Here is a 21,456-nt window from a genome sequence, read left to right as displayed (position 1 = left end):
ATATAAAACAGTTGTTTCATAAGATCGTAATGGAGCTGAAAATTTCCTATCACATAGTGATGTCATAGCCACTGTAACATTGTAGCGCAATGCATTAATCACGTGTTTCTGGTGATGCTGGTGTAAACAAACCTACTGTGCTGCCCCATAATATAGTTTAGTATAAATGTGTAGCAAAAGGCTGGGTGCAGTGGCCTGTAATCTCAGCACTTTGGGAGGCCAAGACGGGCGGATCACTGAAGATCAGGAGTTTGACACTAGCCTGGCCAACATGGTGAAACCCCATCTCTACTAAAAATACAAAAATTAGCAGGGGGTGGTGGAGGGCACCTGTAATCTCAGCTACTCAGGAGGCTGAGGCAGGAGAATTGCTTGAACCTGGAAGGAGGAGGTTCCAGTGAGCCGAGATGGCGTCACTGCACTCCAGCTTGGGCAACAGAGAATCCATCTCAAAAAATGGCGGATCGCTTGCGGTCAGGAGTTCGAGACCAGCCTGGTCAACATGGTGAAACCCCCACCTCTACTAAAAAATACGAAAATTAGCCAGGTGTGGTGGCACATACCTGTAGTTCCAGCTACAGGCTGAAGCATGAGAATTGCTTGAAGCCAGGAGGCAGAGGTTGCAGTGAGTCAAGATCTCGCCACTGCACTCCTGCCTGGGCAACAGAGTTAAGACTCTGTCTCAAAATAATAATAATAATAATAATAATAATAATAGCAGTGGGGGTAACTTAAATTCAACCATCTAAACCTATAAAGAAACCAATTGTATTAAGTTCAACCTCATAGGTGTGGCCGCACGTTGCAAATTTGAACACATCTTCACAGGTGGAAAGTCGAGGTGCTTCAGAGTTCTTGATCTTTCTGTTCCTCACAAGACGAAGGTTCAACTTTGAGAAAGGTCAGTCTTGAAGTTAAATGAGGTTTAGTCCAATCTAGGCATTACTTTTTCATTTCCTTGAGAGTCAGATAAGGGAATTACAGACCCAAGACTGTATTTTAAATAAGGTGGAGTGCAGATCAAGGAAGTAAAATTTCTCTAGGAACTCCATCCTGTCTCAATTACATTCCACCGCGTGCCACTTTTAAAAAATCATATTTATTTAGAAGTGAAATAACTGTGGACCTAATAAAAAATGGAATATGAATTAGTTTTTTTTGTTCATTACGTATTTCTGCACATCTAGAAAGTAACTGACTGCTTCATTACTGGTAGGATTAAATCCAATATTTGCGAATATAATTTATTAAGAACACCTTTTGTCCTTCCAGGAGTACTTTTAAGACTTAATATTAAATAGAAACTTTCAGTGAGAAAAGTTCCTTCCTTTTTTGCTTCTTCTGTGTTTATTCTTCCACTTCTTCTGATTAATATGTAAGGTAGACTTTCGGTGAGATGTGTGTAGCTAATTAATGGTGGCATGAGGGTCCCAAAAATTACTGGGCAAAACTGCAATCATCCACCCTCTCCCCGCATTGGAGCGAAAGCTCCCCTAGGGCAGGGTCTTTCGGTTTGTTGATCTACCTGAACCGTGCCTAGCCCACTGCAAGTTCTCGATAAATACTTGAGTAATCTCCATTCACTGATCGTCCGTGCAGGGCGCTGTGGCCAGCCAGAAGGCCGGTTCGCGGCTTCCCTGCTTCCGCCGCACCCGCGCCGCCCTCAGCCCCCGGGGCCACAGCCCGCAACCCCGGGAGCATCCGGCTGCCCGGCCACCCCCGGGGCGCTCGCTGCCTCCGGGGCCTGCCCTTCCCGCGGAGGAAGGAGCGGAGCGAGGAGTGGGAAAGCTGGGCCCACTTCCTGTCCGGGCAGGCCTGGGCGCCCGCCTCCTCCGCGGCCTGCTTTCTCCGCCGCGAGCGGCTGAGCCTCGGGCCCCAAGAATGCGGCCGGGCGCGGCGCTGGCGCGGGACGAGGAGGAGCCGAGTCCCGCTCGCCGCCCCCGTACGCCTCCGCCCCGGCAGCCCGCGCGTGCCCAGCGGCTAGAGGGTTAAGCCCGCGGGGGGCGGGGCCAGGCGCGCCGAGTGCGGGCCGCGGGCTGGGCGGGGGCTGCGGCCGGGGGCGGTTACGGGCGGCGGGGGCGGGCGGAGGAAGGGGGCGGGCCCCGAAGTTGTTCCGCGCTGGGCGGGCGGGCGGCTGTGGGAGAGCGGGCGGCGGGCCGGCGGGCGGACCGGGCCGGTGCTGGAGAAGTTTGCGCTGCGGTTCGTGAGCGCAGGGTGCGGGCCCCGCCGGCCGCTGCGCGCCCGCTGCCATGGCTTTCCGCAGGAGGACGAAAAGTTACCCGCTCTTCAGCCAGGAGTTCGTCATCCACAACCATGCGGACATCGGCTTCTGCCTGGTGCTCTGCGTCCTCATCGGGCTTATGTTCGAGGTGAGAGCCTGGGGAGGAGGGAGCTGGAGGGACAGTGCCCCCTGTCGTGCACCGCCCGGCACACCCCTGCAGGTCAGCGGGCCCTCCTCTGATCGGAGGCTCCTGGCTGCCGTGTACGTTATCGGCACCCCGGCTTTGTGCACTGTACCCCTCCGGCCTGTACCCGGGCCAGCCCAGACAGCACCCCCAGCTCCGCGCCGTGCCAGCCATGCCATGCTCTGCCGCCCCCTTGGGCACTCATCGTATCCTGCAGCTCTGTCTGCAGCCCTGAAACCCCAGCCTGGCCTCGAACCAACCGCCGCGCTGCCACCCTGGCTTGACGCGTGGGGTTCCCTTTCTGGCGTCCAGGAGCCAAGCCCAGAGACTCCCAGACCCGCAGTCATTGCACAACCCCCTCTTACCCCAAGGGGTGGCCACTAGCTCTTCTGGGCTTTTCCAGTGGGAGAGACCCAGAACCTTTTCCACTTCCTATGTGATTTCCTGGGTGTTTTGCATCTCAGCTCTGGAACGTGCTCGGATGTTCACGTGTGGCCCTGGCCCCATCCCAGCAGTGGCCTTCTGCTCTCGTGTCGCTCCCACTTTTTTGCTGTGCTCTAGAAGGCCAATTTTTGGATATCCTTTACCACTCCGTGAACTGTCCCTTTAGATCCATCTGCGGCGACCCAGAGCTTCACCCCCTTTACAGAGACAAGAAGAGAGACAGGGATACCCTCCACTTTTTGGGGAAAGTTGATTCTCTTATAGTGTAGGAGTGGGGGGCAGAGGATGGGGATCCCACCCCCAACAGCAATGTCCTGGTGTCGGCCTCCCAGGCAGGGAGTTGTAGAAAGCCAGCAAGGGGTCAGAATTCACAAGACTGATGGGAAGGATTCCCTACTCTTGCAGAGCAAGAAAAATGTGATATTCAAAAGTGGGAAGAACTGGAGGAAGCTTGGCATGGGTTTGTTGCGGTATATCTTGTCTCAGAAGTGAGATATGTGAGCGACATTCCCCTCACTCTCACCGTGGTCTCCTCTGGTTCCTGAGACTCCTTGTCCTCCCTTCTGCGTCAGCTTGCTTATTGCATTCTCACGGTTGGGTTAGGAAGCTGTGATCATTTACAAACTTCATTGGAGATGGAGGATGGCTTGCCTGGCTAAATTTCCTTCCCTGTCCCTCTGTCTCGGGTTCCCTGTATCTCTGCGAATGACAAGGGCCCTAATTGGCTGGCGAAGCTGCCCTCAAGCTGGGAACATTCTTGTGGTGGCCAAGTCAGGGTTGGATGAATGAATGTGTCCGTGGCTGGGCTTTAGGGTCTGTAGGAAATAAACGGTGGTGCTAGGACTGGGGTCTCCACTCCACTTTTTGATAGTGCTCCTTTAGTTCAGTCCCTCTCTCCTTCCTCGCCCTCTCACAGCTCTCTCTAGTGGTATATTGGGTCGGCCTTGCTCCACCTTGTTCTGGGTTCTCCCCTGGAAGTGTGTGGTGTCACACAGAGTCATATCCGTGTGTCTCAGTCCCTGTTCTGTGACTAGTCTGACTGAAAACTGACTGCAGCCTCAGTTTCCCCATCATTAAAGACGTTCATAAAACTGGTCTTCCTCACAGGGTGGTTGTAAGGTTTAACTGAGATCATATCAGCAACAAAAGCCATAACATCTCCTACCAACATGAAAAAGTCTCTTGCACCTGGAGCCCTGTGATTATTTATCATAATAATAGCTTAACAAAATAACAGAATTTCCTTTGCCCAGCGCATTCTCTGCTGTCTGTTTGCTGTCCTCCATTCTAAGAGGCCTCCAAGTGGGTGTCCCCAGCCTTGGAGGGTGTGGCTGGAAAGATACACGTGACAGCTGTAAACCTCAAAGCCACAGGCTCTGCAGCGACGAAGTTTCTCGCATAGCCTGTGGCTCTCTGTGTCATATTTCTAGCGTTTGTTAGGGTTTGTGGCCCTCCCTGTTTTATCTTTGCTCAGAAAGGGCTGCCAGCATTTGAGTTTGGTACCTAACTCCTTCCCTGGGTCTCTAGTCTTATGGAAAGTCCTGTGCATTAAACCTGCCACTCTAAAAGTTGAAAGGTGTTAAGAGCTCTTATTTCCAGTATCTGGTGAAAGAGAAAGGCCCAAGACGAGAAGAACAACAAACAAAACTACTCTTCCTCCCCCTTAGGCTTGTATTGGGGAGTGTAGCAAGGCCCCTGGTTGAAATGCCTACAGGCCCCCTTTTCCTGCCAAGCCCATCACTTCTTCCCATAGCACCTTGAACCTACAGGACCTACAGGGCAGGTGTCTCCTTCTTTTGGAGGTACTTTGTGAGATCATCAGTCTGTGCTTCTCTGGGAGAAAGAGGGCTTTGCCCTAAGCCTCCAGTAAGAAGGTCTTGTGTTCTTCTGTGCTGGGCACATGGTGGGGGCCTCACTGTCTTTACCCACCGACTAACTAACTCTCCACAGAGATAAGTATTCCTGGGGGTGGGGAGGGGGAGTTTGGAACTGCTGCCTCTATCAAATGAGAGCAGAAGCGTCCTGGATACTGTAGGTACCACAGAGAAACAAATGTGGGCATCTTCACACTCAGAGTAAAGCCTGGGGAGACGCCTCATAACCAAGCACAGGACTGGCTGGATATCACTTAGGATCTTCTGGGTTTCTCTCTGGAAGTGTGTGGTGTGCATGTGTGGGTATGTAGGGATGCATATGGTGCGATGGTAGGTGCAACTGGGGACTCACCACCCTTTTCCTAGAAGTGACGGCAGGAAGAGGTGCAAGGGGAATGGGAGAAAGGGGTGAGAGGACATAGGCTTTTGGGGTTCTGACTTGGCCCTGGCTAGGATTCCTTCATTCGGAAGCTGAGCCAGGAAAACTCAATTATAATTCTTCCCACAAAGAGCGACTCTCTTGGCCATTCCTCCTTCTGGGGACCTCTGTCGTGCCTCTGCCAATGGGCTGGGTCCCTCTCCCCCATCAGCCCACGCCCCAGGCAGCCACAGCCCTTGTGTCTGCATTGCATCCCTGCGTTGCTCTTTCCCCCACTCACTGGTCACCTCTTCTGCATTCAGGGGGCTTCTGTTTCCCCGTTAGGGACCCCAGGGCTTTAGTTCTCTGTCCCTAGGGAGATGATGACTCTAAATTCTTTCCCTTGGGATAATTTCCTTTTGAGAACACATGTGAAAGGCTGTCTCTCCCCTCACCACTCACCCCTATTGCTACCCCAATTTTGGTTTAGTTTTGAGCCATCCTGTTTCGAAGGCAGGGGGCAGCTTTTCCCCCCTGAACCCAGGTTTTCTCCCAGTCCTACAGGCTGCTTGGAATAGAGAAGCTGCTCTGTGCAGCCACAGCACTTGGCTAAAAAATGTCAGGAATGTGGAACTTTATTTTCCCCCTCCTTCCTTTCCACCGTTAAGTCTGCTTTTGGGAGAGGTGGCACAGGGGGAGTTTTCTACTCAACTCTTTGGTCCTTCAGTCCTGTCTTAGGTGGAGTCTGGCCTGACCGTCAACCAGGGTGTGGACAGCTGGCTGGGGGGTATGTGTGTCAGATTTGAAAGTAGCCTCCTCCCCCTCCACCTTCCCTTCTCCTTCCAGTGTCCTGTTCTGTGCCACGTTTCAAATTGAAACAGGCAGGGGAAGAGGAAAAGTCTTTCATTAGCGAATGGAGAATGAGGAAAAAGGGGGTGCTCCGAAGAGAGAGGAAGCAATTTATATACTACCTTTAAAATGTCAGTTCAGGACTGAAACTTTTTTTTTTAAGCTCATTTACAGGCTCTGAAGCTGCAAAAAAATGTTTCCACAATTCTGAGCCTATCATTTGTAGGTTTGGTTTCTTTTTGGTCTGTGATGACTTAAAGGTTGAGGGACCCAGAGGAGTTCTTGGTGATGGCTGGTTTTTGCTTTTTAATTGTTTTAGAGGCAGATTTGGCAGATTTACCTTTTCTTCAGGAACCACCTTCTTCCCTGCTCCTGACACTGATTGACTTGTCAGGGTGAAATGTTTGCAGCATATACAATGGGAGCCCATTGTGTCACCACCTGCTAGTACATGGCTTCCATGGCACTGGTTCATATCCTCCCAGACATACCTGTAGGCATCATAACCTGAAATGTGGCTGCGGGTCCTGTCTGTGAATGTTAGCAGCATCATAAAACAATCCTGCTTCTATTGTGTTCATAGAAAGACGTGTGCAAATGGCACACATAATACATCTGTGGACACGGATCAACTTGAGAAGGAGTCTCCCTCTGTCGCACAGGCTGGAGTGCAGTGGTGCAATCTCAGCTCACTGCAGCCTCCGCCTCCCAGGTTCCAGCGATTCTCTTGCCTTAGCCTTCCAGGTAGCTGAGATTACAGGCACATGCCACACACCCTGCTAATTTTTGTATTTTTAGTAGAGACGGGGTTTCACCATGTTGGCTAGGCTGGTCTCGAACTCCTGACTTCAGGTGATCCGCCCACCTTGGCCTCCCAAAGTGCTAGGATTATAGGCCTGAGCCACTGCGCCTGGCCTCTTTGACTAACTTCTAATGCATTTTCGAAGAAGTTCCTTTGCCAGCTTTTCTAGTTCCTAACTTTATGCATCTCCCTTTTAGCCTTTTACTTACTCTATCCATGGTGTTCTAGAGAAGTTAGACAGAGGAAACCAAGGAGGGTCACGTACTCTCTTGAGCACTCTTGTTCTGGATTTCTGTACAGATGTCTCCATGATATGAGCAACAGAGCAGAAATTTGGAGCTAGATTTTCTACTGGTCAAGCCTCAAGTGTAATCCTATCCTATGGGATGTAAGGGCACACTGATTTTTCCTGTTTCTTTCCTTGGCACAAATGTGATATCCAGAAAAGTGACATTGATTGGTTAATGACATTTTAACCCTAACTACCCAGTGAAGGCTAATATGTGTAAAAATACCCAGCACTGTACCTGGCACATGGGCACTTAATGGTCTCAACAAGTACACGGATGACTATTGGTATTGACTTCATTGGTGGGTCTGGGAGTCCACATTTCATCCTCAGGTGGCTCATTGAGCATCCTGGCTGTATTTCATTTTAGAGATGATATGTTTTGAGATGGAGACCTTTCCCCCAAGTTCTCCACTGCTAGCCATCTAATCTCCAAACAGACCAATCTCTCTACCCCAGAACTTCTTTTCCCCAGGGAGCCTGGTGGTGCAGCTGCTCCATGGAGAACACCTGTTTTCTCTTTGACATCTATCTTATTAGAACACAGTCCGTGGGTACTGGAGGGTCTTAGGGCTGCCACTATTAACTTTGTGGAGAAGTAAAAACCACAGGGAGACTGCCCTGCAAGTTAAATAGGTATCACTTTTCTCTTGCCTGCTCTGTTGTCTGAACCCTCAGTCACTCGTTTCTCGGGGGCACTGTCCGGACCGGTCACAACAGAGTGCCTTAGTCCCGACTGTTTGTAGAATAACATGTGTTGCTATGGTGAAAGCTTCACTCTGGCAGGCATGAGCTCCTTTTTGATCTGCTTCTTCATGGGCAGGGGCCCCAGAAATCACTCTGTGGCATAGCTGATGTACCTCTCATTCCTACCCTTATAAATGGCAAAGCCAGAGGGTTGATAAGAGCGGATTAGAGTTCCCAAATGACAGAAGTGCTTTCTAATCAGCGAGAGCGCTATTAGCAGGCTTTGGTGGGAAACTTTACTGATAGTATCTCTTAACCTTTTTATTCAGCTCTGTGTATCTGGTATCCATTGGTACCTAATGGTTAAAGAAAGGGGTGGGGGGAAACAGTAAAAGTACTAACATGGTTCCTGAACAGCCCTTCTTATTTCACAAACAGACCTTTATCTTTTATACATTCTATTACTTTGCCTTGGTATACCTCTACTGTCTCAGATGTCCCACAGTAGAGGAGAACGACACCTAACTTGGTCGCAGCTGGTTAACATTGTGAGTTAACTGTGTGGTTTAAAGAGCTTTGCAAGTGACTCTTGCAAAAAGTCCTTGCTTTTCAGCAGGGGAAATGGAGGCAGAGTGTGTGTGTGTGTGTGTGTGGTCCAGGGGAAATGGAGGCAGAGTGTGTGTGTGTGGGTGGGGGGAGGCAGGGAGGATTGGGGCAGATCTCTGAGGCCTCTGGTGAGTTTGTAGGAGCCCAAGGTTAGGAGAGGGGCTGCTCTGTGGCTCTCCACCAAGCCACGTTGCCTCGTGACGGCTTTCCTCATTTGTCTGGAGGGGCTGGCAGCACTTTACATCTGTGAAATGCTTCACTCGCCTCACCCTGTAATCGGGATGGTTTATGGGGGTTGCCATACTCATCCAGAGCCTGGCTTCTAGAGCACAGACTTGGCCAAGGACCATCCACTCCAAGTTAGACTCGGAGCCAAAATAAGAACTCAGCAACGTCTGGCTCACATTTAGAGCTCAGCCCCAATGCTTCCACAAATGGGGTGTCTGTGGAATGTAGCCACCGGCTGCTTTATTTTTCTTTGTCTGAGTGGAATCTGTTTATTACCTGGAAGTAATGTCTGTAGGTCTTTGTTCCACTTGGAGGCTTTTCTGCCTGGAAAAATTATTGAAATTTGCATCTCCCTGAAAGAGACTACAGGGAGTGACCCAAATGTGTGTGTATATAACGTGTGAACATAAGCAAACACACAGGAGCTTTACCTACTAGTAAAGTTACTGCCTGCTGCTACCTAGCATCTGTGTAAGAAAAGATGACTCTGGCTGTTATATTTTTACTGCCCTTATCATCAAGTTAACATTGTAGCTGTAGCTCAAGGGCACATCTTTGCTTTGTATTTTATAAGTTTAAGATCTTAGAGGGAAACCTAAGAAGTCTTCTACTGTGTTTACAGAAAAAATAAGACCCTCCTTGGCTGGGAGATTTGCCCAGGATAGTAGAGTGAATTTTTGGCAAAACAGGGGCTAGAATCCAAGTCTTCTGACTCATCTCTGGTGGTCTTCTACAGCTCTGCCCACTGGAATTCTAGTGAATTTGAATTCCAATATTTGAATGCCAATATTTGTGTAGAAGTCTTGAAATTGAGTGCTTTGCTCATTTATTTGGCAGCTTTTTATTGAGTGCTTGAGTGCCCGTTCTGGGCCTGTGCTGAGCTCTGGGAATGCAGAGATGAATAGGTGGGGTCCCTCTTCTCAAAGAGGTCTTAGTATGGTAGCTTAAAGCTGATAGATTATTTGTGGATAGGAGTCAGGTCTTAAACTTGATGTGAGTGGCAGGTGTGTCCTCAAACTATTGGGCCTCAACCTCGAGCCATTGCTGTTGATGGAAGGGGTGGTTTATTAAATTAAGAACTAATGCCCTGGGTGTAGTGTGGTTAGTATTCAAGCAGAAGAGTGGTGGTCACTTTTAGATACCTTGTGAGGCACAGTTTGTACCCTTATACATACGTTATTGCATAAAGGCAGTCTGTTTGGGCTGCTATGACAAAAATGCCATAGATTTGGTGGTTTAAACAACCTGCATTTCTTTCTTTCTTTTTTTTTTTTTAAATGGAGTCTTGCTTTGTCGCCCAGGCTGGAGTACAGTGGTGCAATCTTGGCTTGCTGCAACCTCCACTTCCCAGGTTCAAGCGATTCTCCCACTTCAGCCTCCCAAGTGGCTGGGACTACAGGTGCCTGTCACTATGACTAATTTTTGTATTTTTGTGGAGATGGGGTTTCACTATTTTGGCCAGGCTGGTCTCGAACTCCTGACCTCAGGTGATCTGCCTGCCTTGGCCTCCCAAAGTGTTGGGATTACAGGCATGAGCCACCGTGCCTGGCCCTGCATTTATTTCTCATAGTTCTGAAGATCAAGGTGCTGGCCTGTATTGATTGAAACCCTGGCTGGAGTTAGGAGAACTCTTCCATATGGTTTCTTAAGACTTTAAACATCAAACCCAAACATGATCTCTAATGTCTTTTTTGGGTTGGTGGAGCTGATGATTGTACCTCTGGTGGGAAGGACATAGCTGTCTGAGCCTCAGTTGCCCTGCCTTTGAAATGGAAAGAGGACTTCTTAATAAAGCCCCTGAATTTTGCAGGGACAGAGTATTGTTAGTTTAATCAGTTTGTTCCTTCATCTTTATTATATAAGTGTAGATATTCTGTCTTAGAGGGTATTTAATTTTTCTTTTTATAGAGACTTTTAAAAAGAGGCTGTTGAGGGGCCCAGCACTGTTATGAAGACTTCTGTGGCTATTGGAGAGGGAGAAGGATGTACCTACCTCAAGACAAAGGATAGAGACAGAACTTACATAATTATTTATCAGCTCCTTTCATGAAGGTTAAGAGCAGTCTGGGAGCTCCTGACCTGGAGGAGCAATCCCAGGATAAACAGGCTTTCCCTCCAGCAATTCCTGGAGTCCTGCAGGAAATCACAGGGCCAGCCTCACAATGCCTGGTTTCCGGCTGAGAAGAATTCCTCAGAACTCAGGGCAGAATTGGAACTTTTCAGACCCATGGTTTTGGAGTTGAGACTGTGTTTTTAGTTTGTAGTCCAACTTTGTACTTGATCAACTTGTGACCTCAACGGGCAAGGAATAACTTGTTTGTATGGATTTTGTGACTGGAGGAGGAATGTTGAAGTAGAAAGGAACAGGTGGTAGTTGATTTTTTAAAAGAATAGCAGGGTTCTGGTTTGGTTATGATGGCTGGAACGTGTGCCCTTCTTTCAGGGTTCTTGAGGAATGAATTATGGCTGGTGCCAATGGAGGGCCTGCAGCAGGGAAGCGTGCAGTGAAAGGGGCGAGGACAGGGGCCTGGATTCTTCCATTAAATAGCCTTGTGGCCCATGCAAGGCCCTTCACCTCTCTGGGGCTCACCTGCTTCATGGATGTGTCAAATGTCCGGCGGCCTGGTTGTGCCTTCTTAACATGGACATGTAGAACAGGACTGGAAAATGTGTATAAAACTCAAATTGCCAGTCAGAAATTGGGAGGAGAAGGAGAGAGGCACCTTTCCCCAATCCTATAGATTTAGGAGTAGTAGCTAGGCAAACATTGTGCTCCATTAGGTTAGTGGGCTCACTTCTAATCTTGGTTTCATTTATTATTTGAGTTGAAACCAGGTTCTAGCACAAATTTGGGGTTGGCATGAAATATGGCTTAGCAGAACCCGTGGTGGAGAAAGAGAAAATCTGTATATTGGAAAGGAATCTGGGTTTGGCTTTGAGACTTTAAGATTGCCATCCATAATGAACAATGTTGAAGTTTCAAAACTAAATCTGTGGCAATATGGAGAATTTGGCTATCCAGACTGATTCATCCGCAGAAATTTCTGGAAAGCTACAGTTTTATAGCGCTGAAGTAAAAAGCAAAGTTGGTCTGCTGCATAGTACATTTTATTACCCAAGAAATGTAAAAGAAACATTTCTGTCATTCTTCGCCCAGCCTGGGAAATATCTACATTCAACACTATTCAACCATTTGGCCATTGAGTTTTATTTTATTTATAATCATTCAGCACATACACCTACTCTGTACAAAATGCTGAAATTGAAATTCAAGCCAGCTAACATATTTGTTGATACAACTCTCTCTACTGTGCTCATTTTTGGAGCTTCAGAAAGAAGAGAATGTGACACTTCTCAGCTACTCTTCCCTGCATTTCCTAGGTCCAGATAACTTCAGGCATGACAACTATGGCCTCGCCAGATTTTCACTGACCACTTACCACGCCTTTAGCCTGCAGCTGTGGCATAGCTAAGTGTAACTTGACCAATGTTGTTGGTTTCTCAGCCCTACCAGTTGGGTTGCTGCTCACATGGCCCCAGGGACGTGAGTCTGAACTGAGCTGGTTTTGACCTCTTGCCCCTTGTTCTGCAAATGTTGATTAAGCAGTGCTTTTGTGTGAACCATCATTCTAGTTGCTGGGAACACAGAGAAAAAGGACACATTGCTTAATCACAAGGAATTTACCATCTCATAAGGGAGATAGATAAAAGGAGGCAAGTACAGTCACTTGATGATGACTACCCCAGTTGAGCTGCCATATGGGTCTTCTGGTCTAGCACACACAGTGGTGCTCACTCAGTAAGTGTAGTGTACTAGAGGGGATGCTTTGGGAACATGGAGGGGGTCTCCTAGCTCAGAATAGGGATAGATGGATGCTAGATAAGGCCAGAGAAAGAAGGAGATATGGGAGGGCGATAGAATAGTCCGTCCTTTGTAGACAGATGAGCTGGTGTGAAGCATTGGACACTCAGCACACTGGTGTCATAGGATGCTCTGGAGGTGGGATGCAGCGGGGACAAGGGTGGAGGTGGGGCCAGATCACCCAGGGCCCCTTAGGTCCTGCCGTGGAGTTGAGACTGTCCTGGAGGTAATGGGAGCCTTTAAAGACTGTTAGGAAAGACAGCAGTGTGATGAGGTTGCTCTGGAGACTACTAGAGTGGTTTAGGGGATGAGATTAGAGATTAGAGACAGGAAGTCTGGTTAGGAGGCTGGGGCACTGGTCCAGGTGAGAACTTCCACCTGGGGAAATTTCAGTCTCAACCCCCAACCAGGAAGCAAGCCCCCAAAGCAGCTGAACTGTCTCTGGTGTTGATTCAGAGACTTCAGAAACTGCAAGGCCATTCTCAGCTCTCTTTCTCATATGTTTCATGTGACACAGGCAAGCAGCAGGACAGTGGTGGGGCGGGCAAGGACAGTGAAAGTTGGGAGAGAGAAAGGGCTTTTCTCTGGACCTTCTTATAACCCTGAGGTGTGCAGTGATGCCAGTGGTGCTCCTGAACGTGCGTATCATTCCGTTTCACCTTCTTGCATTGCCTTCGTATGGCTTTATCACTGAAGTGTCCTATGGACTTATTATAATAAAAAGGTATTTGTTTGCATCTCGTGTAACTTCTAATTTCTTAAAAGGTAGGGACCCAGTCAGTTAGAACATCTTTTCCCTCTATCTTTTGTTTTGTTAGCTAAATAAGCCATAATGATGCTTGCATGCAAATACCGTGGACTTACCTAAGGAAACTGGTTTTGTTCCAGTGTTCAGCGGAGGCACAGGGGGTGGGAACTTCCTTTGTGGAGGCTTTTCCAGAGATAGTGGAGGTTGGGAGGGACATGGCATGTTCAGTGGACAGAAGAAGTAGGCACAGCCTGTATGTAACATGTATTCAGAAAAGTTACTTAGCACTCGCTATGTACTGAGGTCTACCTATAGTTTGCACCTGGAAGTTCCTGATGAAGGTGTCAGTAAGTAATTTTTTGAAGTGCGTGTGATAACATGAAGAGGACTGGTGGATCCATTGTGTGCTGTTCATCTCTAAACTTTTGCCAGACCCCCTAGAAATAGATGCAGCGAGATTTTCCCTTTGTCTGATTTCTAGCAGATTAGTTTAGTATCTAGGGGTCTTCTTACCAAGGCCTGTTGGTGACACCACAATTGTATTAGCTCCCATACCACCATCCCCATGCATGACTGTAGTTTGCATGGTCTCTAGGAGAGGGAAATTCAACAAGTGTATATACCGGAACTGAAGCCCGCAGCCGTCACTTGCCCTCCCCTGCCTTGCCCCCAGTGTCTGTTCACTAAGTCCAGTGGTTTTACCTCCTGAATTGCCCCCAGGTCTCCTCTCGCCCTAATGATCTTTTGTTTTAGCTTGGGCATTTGATATTCCTCACCTAAATGGCCATGGTTGGTCCTAACTTGGACCCCACACTCTCATCTTTTCTGATCCTTTCTCCTCATAGCTGTCATGGATTGTCTTCAAACACAGAGCTGAACATGGGTCTCCCTACTTAGACTCCTTCCAAGATGCCCGCCTAAAGGCTGGGCAATTAGCTTGGCTTCAAAGCTTCCCCGCAATCTGATCAGCCTTTGTCCTGTACTCTGCACCTCCCTCAGGCCTCGTCCCTGCCCTGCCCCTCATTGCAGACCAACCTACCTGTGTTCCCTGAACATTCCCTCCTCCTTCATGCTTCTCTGCTTTTGTTCATGCACCCTGCACTCCAAGTCATCTCATTCTCCATTTCATCCTATAACTGCTATTTCTTTTTTGAGGCCCACCTCAGATATGGCAAAAGCACCACCTGCTCAGAACGCGCTTTCCAGCCCCTCTGCCCTGAGAGGGTTAATTCTTCCTTTCTCCCCACCTCTGTCTTTCTCTTGTTTATTCATTCAGCCAGACTTGGACCAAGCATTTGCTCTCTGCCAAGCCCTGTTCTTGGGGCTAGGGATAAAGGATGAAGAGGTGTAGATTCTGCTTCCATTGAGTTGAGAGTCCTTAGGGAGTGACAGTGTCACTGCTGCTCTTGTGTGTGGTGGGTACAGTGTGTGTGTCAGGGAAGAGAGCATAAACCCTCTGGGAAGGGTAGGGACTGTTCATTTTAAAAAGGAGATATTTGGGCTGTTCCTTGAGGCTCGAGGGGCATGGGGCAGGCAGATGTGCTGGGGAGAGGGAGTTCCAGGCAGAGAGAAGGCATGGGCGCAGGGGGAATATGGCAAGTGTCTCTGTATTGCCAGAGTGGGCTGGGTGGGGGCTGGTTAAGGGTTGAAGTGGTGAAAGGTGACACCGGACTGGCAGGCAGGGTTCTGGCCATGGAGGTGTTTAAAAATTGGGGTTTGGTCCTCAGCTTAGGTAATAGGGAGCCATTGAAGATTTTTCAGTGTGAGAGTGACTCCAATTTGTACTAGCAAGGTCACTGGCAGTAGGGCTGGGCATGGCTCCTTGCACTTGCTGGGAGCCATCCCTCCATGACCCAAGGAAAGAGGTGTTTCACATTTTTTTAGTATCCCTAGCACCTCTGTACCTACCACGTAGTCAGTATGAGTTTGTCAGGTATGGTCCCATGCACACACAGGATGGTGTGTGTGTGAGTTGCCTTTCTGCTGCTGGTGGTCATTTGAAGCTTTTCTATCCCTGCTGTCTCTTTTGGGTTCTCGGGTAACCAGTAAGAGATGCTTTTGAGCACATTAGGAATGCCGGCTACTTTAGCATGTGCATGCAGATAAGAGAGCCTATAATCTTAGCCTTTTAAAGCTTAAATTTTTTTTTTTTTTTTGGAATAGGTACCATTAGGAGATACATTCATGTGGCCAAAAAAAAAAAAATAGTGTTTTTGATTAGGTACCATTAGGTGATATATTCCCATGACTCAAAAATAAAAACATAAAAAAGGAATTCATTGAGAACTGTCCCTCCCCACCTGTTCTCATCTAGCTCCCCTGTCCCCAAGTAACCACTTTTTTTTTTTTTTTTTTTTTTTGAGGCTGAGTCTCGCTCTGTCCCCCAGGCTGGAGTGCAAGCTCTGCCTCCTGGGTTCACGCCATTTTCCTGCCTCAGCCTCCTGAGTAGCTGGGACTACAGGCGCCAACCACCACGCCCGGCTAATTTTTTGTATTTTTAGTAGAGACGGGGTTTCACCGTGTTAGCCAGGATGGTCTCGATCTCCTGACCTCGTGATCCGCCCACCTCAGCCTCCCAAAGTCCTGGGGTTACAGATGTGAGCCACCACGCCCGGCCCCAAGTAACCACTTTTTATTGGCTTTTATGTATTTGTCTTGTTGGGTTTATTTAAGCAAATACAAGCAGCTATAAATAAGATACATCCTTATATCTGTCTGTCTGCTTATCTGTCTGTTTCCTTTCCTATACAAAATGAAGTGTATTATTTATACTTTTGCACCTTGCCTTTTCAGTTAACAAAATATCTGGGCGATCTTTCCATGTCAGTACACAGAGAATTTCCTCATTTATATGGAAGGTTGCACAGTCTTCCATTGTGCAGGGTCACCTTAATTCATTTAACCAGTCCCCTTTTGATGGACACTTGGGCCATTTCCAGTGTTTTGCTCTTATAAACAATGCAGCAGTGAATATCTTGGCACATATGTCATTTTGTACCTATACAGGCATATCTTGTTGGATATTTTCCCAGAAGTGGGATGATAAGGTCAAAGCATTAACTGCATTTGTATTTTTGATAGATATTGACAAATTGTACTGGTCCTTTTAAAATACCACGTCCAGGTCAGTGAATCAATTAGCCATAGACTGTTTACTGTATACCCATGAAAATGTATGGTTACATACTAAAAGTTCTACCAGTGCCTTCATTGATCTTGCTCCCTGCTAAATTCTCAGCATCACAAAACCAAACACCACATGTTCTCATAAGTTGGAGTTGAACAATGAGAACACGTTGACATAGGGAGGGGAACATCACACACCAGGGCCTGTGGTGGGGTGGGGGGCTAAGGGAGGGATAGCATTAGGAGAAATACCTAATGTAGGTGACAGGTTGATGGGTGCAGCAAACCACCATGGCATGTGTACACCTATGTAACAAAACTGCACGTTCTGCACATGTACCCCAGAACTTAAAGTATAATTTAAAAAAATTCTCAGCATCTAGCAAGTGCCTGGTATGTAACAGGAGGCAAAATACATGTTGGAGTTTTAAAGTTACTCTGTTGGGCACATTTGGATCATGGGGCTCTCTCCTATTGATTATATTTCAGCTCCTCTGTGACGTTTCTGTTGCCTCTGGCACCTCATACAAGTTACTCGGGACATGCTTCCTATTTTCACTTGGCCAGCTGTTCCTCATTCCTCAAGCTGCAGCCCACTTTTTCTGGAAAGCCCTCTTTTCTCCCTGTGCTTCCCTTATCATGGTTCTGATGACCCCCAAGTTTATCATGTGCAGCCCGTCATACTCCATAACCTCACTGTGCGTTCTTTGAGGGCAGGAGGCATTGCTTACCATAGTATCTCTAGTACCCAGCACAGCACTTGACATTCTATCGGATCTCATGTATTTTCAATACATGAGTGGTAAAGTGGAATTACCAGTTGATAATCCCTTTTTAAAGTTTTTTTTTTTTTTTGCATTTTTAAATTGAGATAGAATTCACGTACCATGAAATTTACCATTTTAAAGTGTATGATACAGTGATTTTTAAAGTGTATGATACAGTGATTTTTAGTGTATTCACCATGCTTTACAACATCGCCATTATCTAATTTCAAAACATTTCCATCATCTTCAAAAGAAACCTGTTTGGCTGGCCTGGTGGCTCACGCCTGTAATCCTAGCACTTTGGGAGGCCAAGGCGGGTGGATTGCCTGAGCTTGGGAGTTCGAGACCAGCCTGGGCAAAACAGTGAAACTCCATCTCTAGGACCAGGCGTGGTGGCTCACGCCTGTAATCCCAGCACTTTGGGAGGCCGAGGCGGGTGGATCACAAGATCAGGAGATGAGACCATCCTGGCTAACATGGTGAAACCCCATCTCTACTAAAAGTACAAAAAAAAAAAATTAGCCGGGCGTGGTGGCGGGCGCCTGTAGTCCCAGCTACTCGGGAGGCTGAGACAGGAGAATGGTGTGAACCCGGGAGGCGGAGCTTGCAGTGAGCCCAGATTCTGCCACTGCACTCCAGCCTGGGCGACAGAGCGAGACTCCGTCTCAAAAAAAAAAAAAAAAGAAGAAACTCCATCTCTACTAAAGTATAAAAGAAATTAGCCGGGCATGGCGGCGTATACCTGTAGTACCAGCTACTTGGGAGGCCGAGGCAGGAGAATCATTTGAGTCTGGGAGGCGGAAGTTGCAGTGAGCCGAGATTGCGCCACTGCACTTCATCCTGGGTGACAGAGCGAGGCTCCGTCTCTACAAAACAAACAGACGAACAAAAAAGTGTTCGCATTCATTTCCCATTGCTCCCCATCCCACCTTAATATCCACTTGCATCTCCACCCCAGCAACAACTCTCTACTTTGTGTCTCTGGACTCGCAAATGGGCATTTAATATACATGGGATCATACCATATGTGGTTTTTCGTACCTGGCTTCTTTCACATAGCATGTTTTCAGGGTTCATCTATGCTGTAGCATGTATCAGTATTTCATTTCTTTTTATGACTGAATCATTTTATTGTACTGCGAAGTGCATTTTGTTTATGCATTCATCAGTTGATGGACGTTTGTCTCTTTTGGCGATTATGAATAATGCTGCTCTGAACATGCGTGTGCAAGTTTTTGTGTGGATGTCATGTGTTCAGTTCTCTTGGATATATACCTTGGGGGTGGAATTGCTGGGTCATTAATTAATTTTAATATAGGCAAGGAGCCAGCATCAAAACGATATTGAACAGCTTGTATTTTGATCTGAGAGTGATAGCTCAGGGCCAGTATTATGAATTTTGCCCATTATTCTGGCTTGACCCAGCAGTGCTGGTTATTGAGAGTTATATTTGATAAACTGTGAGCCAGTAATCCTCTGTGACTCAGAACAAATGTTGTTAGAGTTCATACGACAGTGTGAACTCCATGGAGATGCCAAAACACACGGGACACAGGACACAGCTCCTGCTCTAACAGCAGACTTCATTTGAAATAACCCAAATATCCACCTACAATGAACAGATTAGGTAAATTGTGGTATAGCCATACAATGGAATACTCTATAGCTGTTTAAAAGAGGATGAGATCAATCTTTCTGTGTTGACATGGACTGATATCTGACAAAAAAAATAGATTACAAATTAGTATGTATAGGATGAGCCTATTTTAATTAAAGAAACCTTATGTTTATATATGCACAGGCAACACCTGGAAAGATCATACACAGCAGACTGTCAACATTGGTATCTCTCTAGGAGATAGTTTATGGAAGACTTCAGCTTTCAACTTCATATGTTTCTCTCTCTCTTTTTTTTTTTTTTATTTGAGACAGTTTCGCTCTTGTCACTCAGGCTGGAGTGCAATGGCATGATCTCGGCTCACTGCAACCTCCTTCGCCTCCCAGGTTCAAGTCATTCTCCTGCCTCAGCCTCCCGAAGTAGCTGGGATTACAGGCGCCCACCACCACACCCAGCTAATTTTTTTGTATTTTTAATAGAGACGGGGTTTCACCACATTGGCCAGGCTGGTCTTGAACTCCTGACCTCAGGTGATCCACCTGCCTCGGCTTCCCAAAGTGTTAGGATTACAGGCATGAGCCACCGCACCCGGCCTATATGTTTCTTTGTTAAAATTTTCTTACAGTAGGTGTGTATTGCTTTTAAATTCAGTTAACTTCCCACAATTCTGTTTTGGGGGAAAAAAAAAACTTGAGATAAGAATTATGTCTGAACCACTAGATAGTAATGTAGGATATAATACCACATATTGGCATATGATTCAGTGTAGATACATTTGTTGTAAACCTAGTTTAAAAATGGGGTAAGCCCAGAGGTGAGAGAGTGTTTAGGTTCTAGCAATCGGGGAATCTTTATGAAGAATGGGACTTGACTTGGGCCTTAAAGAATAGGTAGCATTTATAGAGCACTTCACAGTTTATAGAATCAAAGATAACAAGCGTGTCTTCTGTATTTACTACCTGCTTTGTGCTCAGTCTTGTAAAAAGCACTCTACCTGTATTCTGTTATTCAGCCCCCACAATCAGCCTGTGTGGCAGATACTGGGGTGCCTCCCTTTTTACAGATAAGTGAACTGAGGTTTAGAAAGACTAAGGACTCTCGTTGCTCATCAATGCCAGAGCCACAATTCAAGGTCCGTGTGTCTGACTTCACAGCCTGAGTCCTTTACTCTATTTTAAAGAGAAGGAGATGGAGGCCAAGATAATTCAAGTCACTCGCCCTAGATGATACAGCTAGTAAATTGATGAGCCAGGATCTGAACTCAGGATATTCCAAGTAATCCGTCGCGTCTGTTACACTGATCTTTCCTGATGTGGAGTCCAAGCTGTTGAAACCCCTGGGGATGACAGTGGGGGCTGGGGGTTCTGGGCCAGAGAAGTGTGCAGAACTCTTTCTACCATGCCCCCTTTCTTGGAGATTCACAGAGCATATAAACTTACTAAAGTACTATCCACCATTTCTCAAGTCTGTGATCATCTCTTTCCAAGTAGTGTATAGTAACATTCCACAGATCCCACTTTGTGAAATGCCATCTTCTTGTCCTATAAGGAAGGCACAGGTTCTTGAACAGCTTTCCATTTCTCTCTCTCTCTGTTAATAAATAAGAGTGCCAGCTCCAAGGTCTGAGGCTAGAAGGGTGTGAGGAAAAATATTTGTTGGAATTAATGGTGTGTGATTTCTTGGTTGGGTTTGGGGCCACATCTCTAGCCACTGACACATTTTCCTGAATCTTCCTTCTTTAGGACACATGGAAAAGCCTAATAGAGAGATCGTATTTGCCATTGCTCTGTGACTTTTTGTTGCAGCAAATCATGATTCACCATTAACAGGGTGTATGGGAGGTCACCTAATTAACCCTCTCATACTTCCTAAACTCAAATTACTCCACCTACACGCTACCAGATTTCATACAGTGAGTGTTAGAAGGATCCAAGTGCTATTACCTTTTGTTTGCTGTAATAGTGTCACTGTCGTGTTTTCTTAAAAATTATGTAAAATACATGTAACATTAAATCTGCCATCTTAACCATTTTTAAGTGTGCCGTTAAGTAGTGTTAAGCACATCCACACTGTGCAACCAATCTCCAGAACTCTTCAGTTCATTCCACAGTTATTGAGCAGCTGCTCTGAGATTATCAAGATACACTCCCTGCTCAGTCTAATGGGGAAGACAGATAGGAAAACCAGTGGTTACAGTTCAGGATGGCCAGAGTGGTGAGGTACTCCTTATGGGACTGGATGTGGGGGGCTTTTGGGCCTGCTCTCACCTGATGCTCCCGGGCTCCTTCTCTTCTGGCATCCGGTTTGGCTACTTGTTGATTGCAAGTAGTTTCTCACCCTGTCAATCCCTGAAGGAATTACTCTGCTCCCCAGAACCCCGGGGAGGCCAAGTCTGCAGGTTTTGCTTGTGCGAGAGCTGTGCTCTGTAGCTGAGCCCACGTGGCCTGAGGTGGGGGTAGGGCAGGAGAAGGGCGCTGCTGCCAAAACCAGAACTTCACCAAACCCCAAATCAACAGTTTGCCCAAATATAGTATCCTAGACTTTCCAGTCATCATATTTAAGCTAAATATACTGTCCTTCAGCTTGCAAGCTCAGCTTCCTCTAGGAGTGACTTCTGTGATTACTCCTAAGTGCCTTTTCTTCATTTTGTGTCTAAAAAATGGCCATGGTGACGTGGCCGAAGTCCCAGATTAGGGGTATGTGTAAAACTAAACAGATTGCAGAGAACTGGCTCCAGGTCACATTTGATTTTGTTCATTTCCATGGAGACCTCTTGAAAGTGAAAGATAGGGC

The 21,456-nt window shown here is 47.0% G+C and overlaps 1 protein-coding gene across 1 annotated transcript in view; it reads left to right on the top strand.

The window, feature by feature from the left end:
* Nucleotides 1-2,090: 2,090 nt before the first annotated feature.
* TRAM2 (translocation associated membrane protein 2) overlaps nt 2,091-21,456 on the top strand; it is an 82,678-nt gene continuing 63,312 nt past the window's right edge. Inside the window, exon 1 of the mRNA XM_003833155.5 lies at nt 2,091-2,369. Coding sequence (XP_003833203.4) covers nt 2,250-2,369 — 120 coding nt within the window. The 5' untranslated portion in view covers nt 2,091-2,249. The remainder of the gene's footprint in view (nt 2,370-21,456) is intronic.

This window comes from Pan paniscus, chromosome 5, assembly GCF_029289425.2.
Source record: "Pan paniscus chromosome 5, NHGRI_mPanPan1-v2.0_pri, whole genome shotgun sequence".
Taxonomy (NCBI): domain Eukaryota; kingdom Metazoa; phylum Chordata; class Mammalia; order Primates; family Hominidae; genus Pan; species Pan paniscus.
This window is presented reverse-complemented; position numbering and strand designations above follow the sequence as displayed.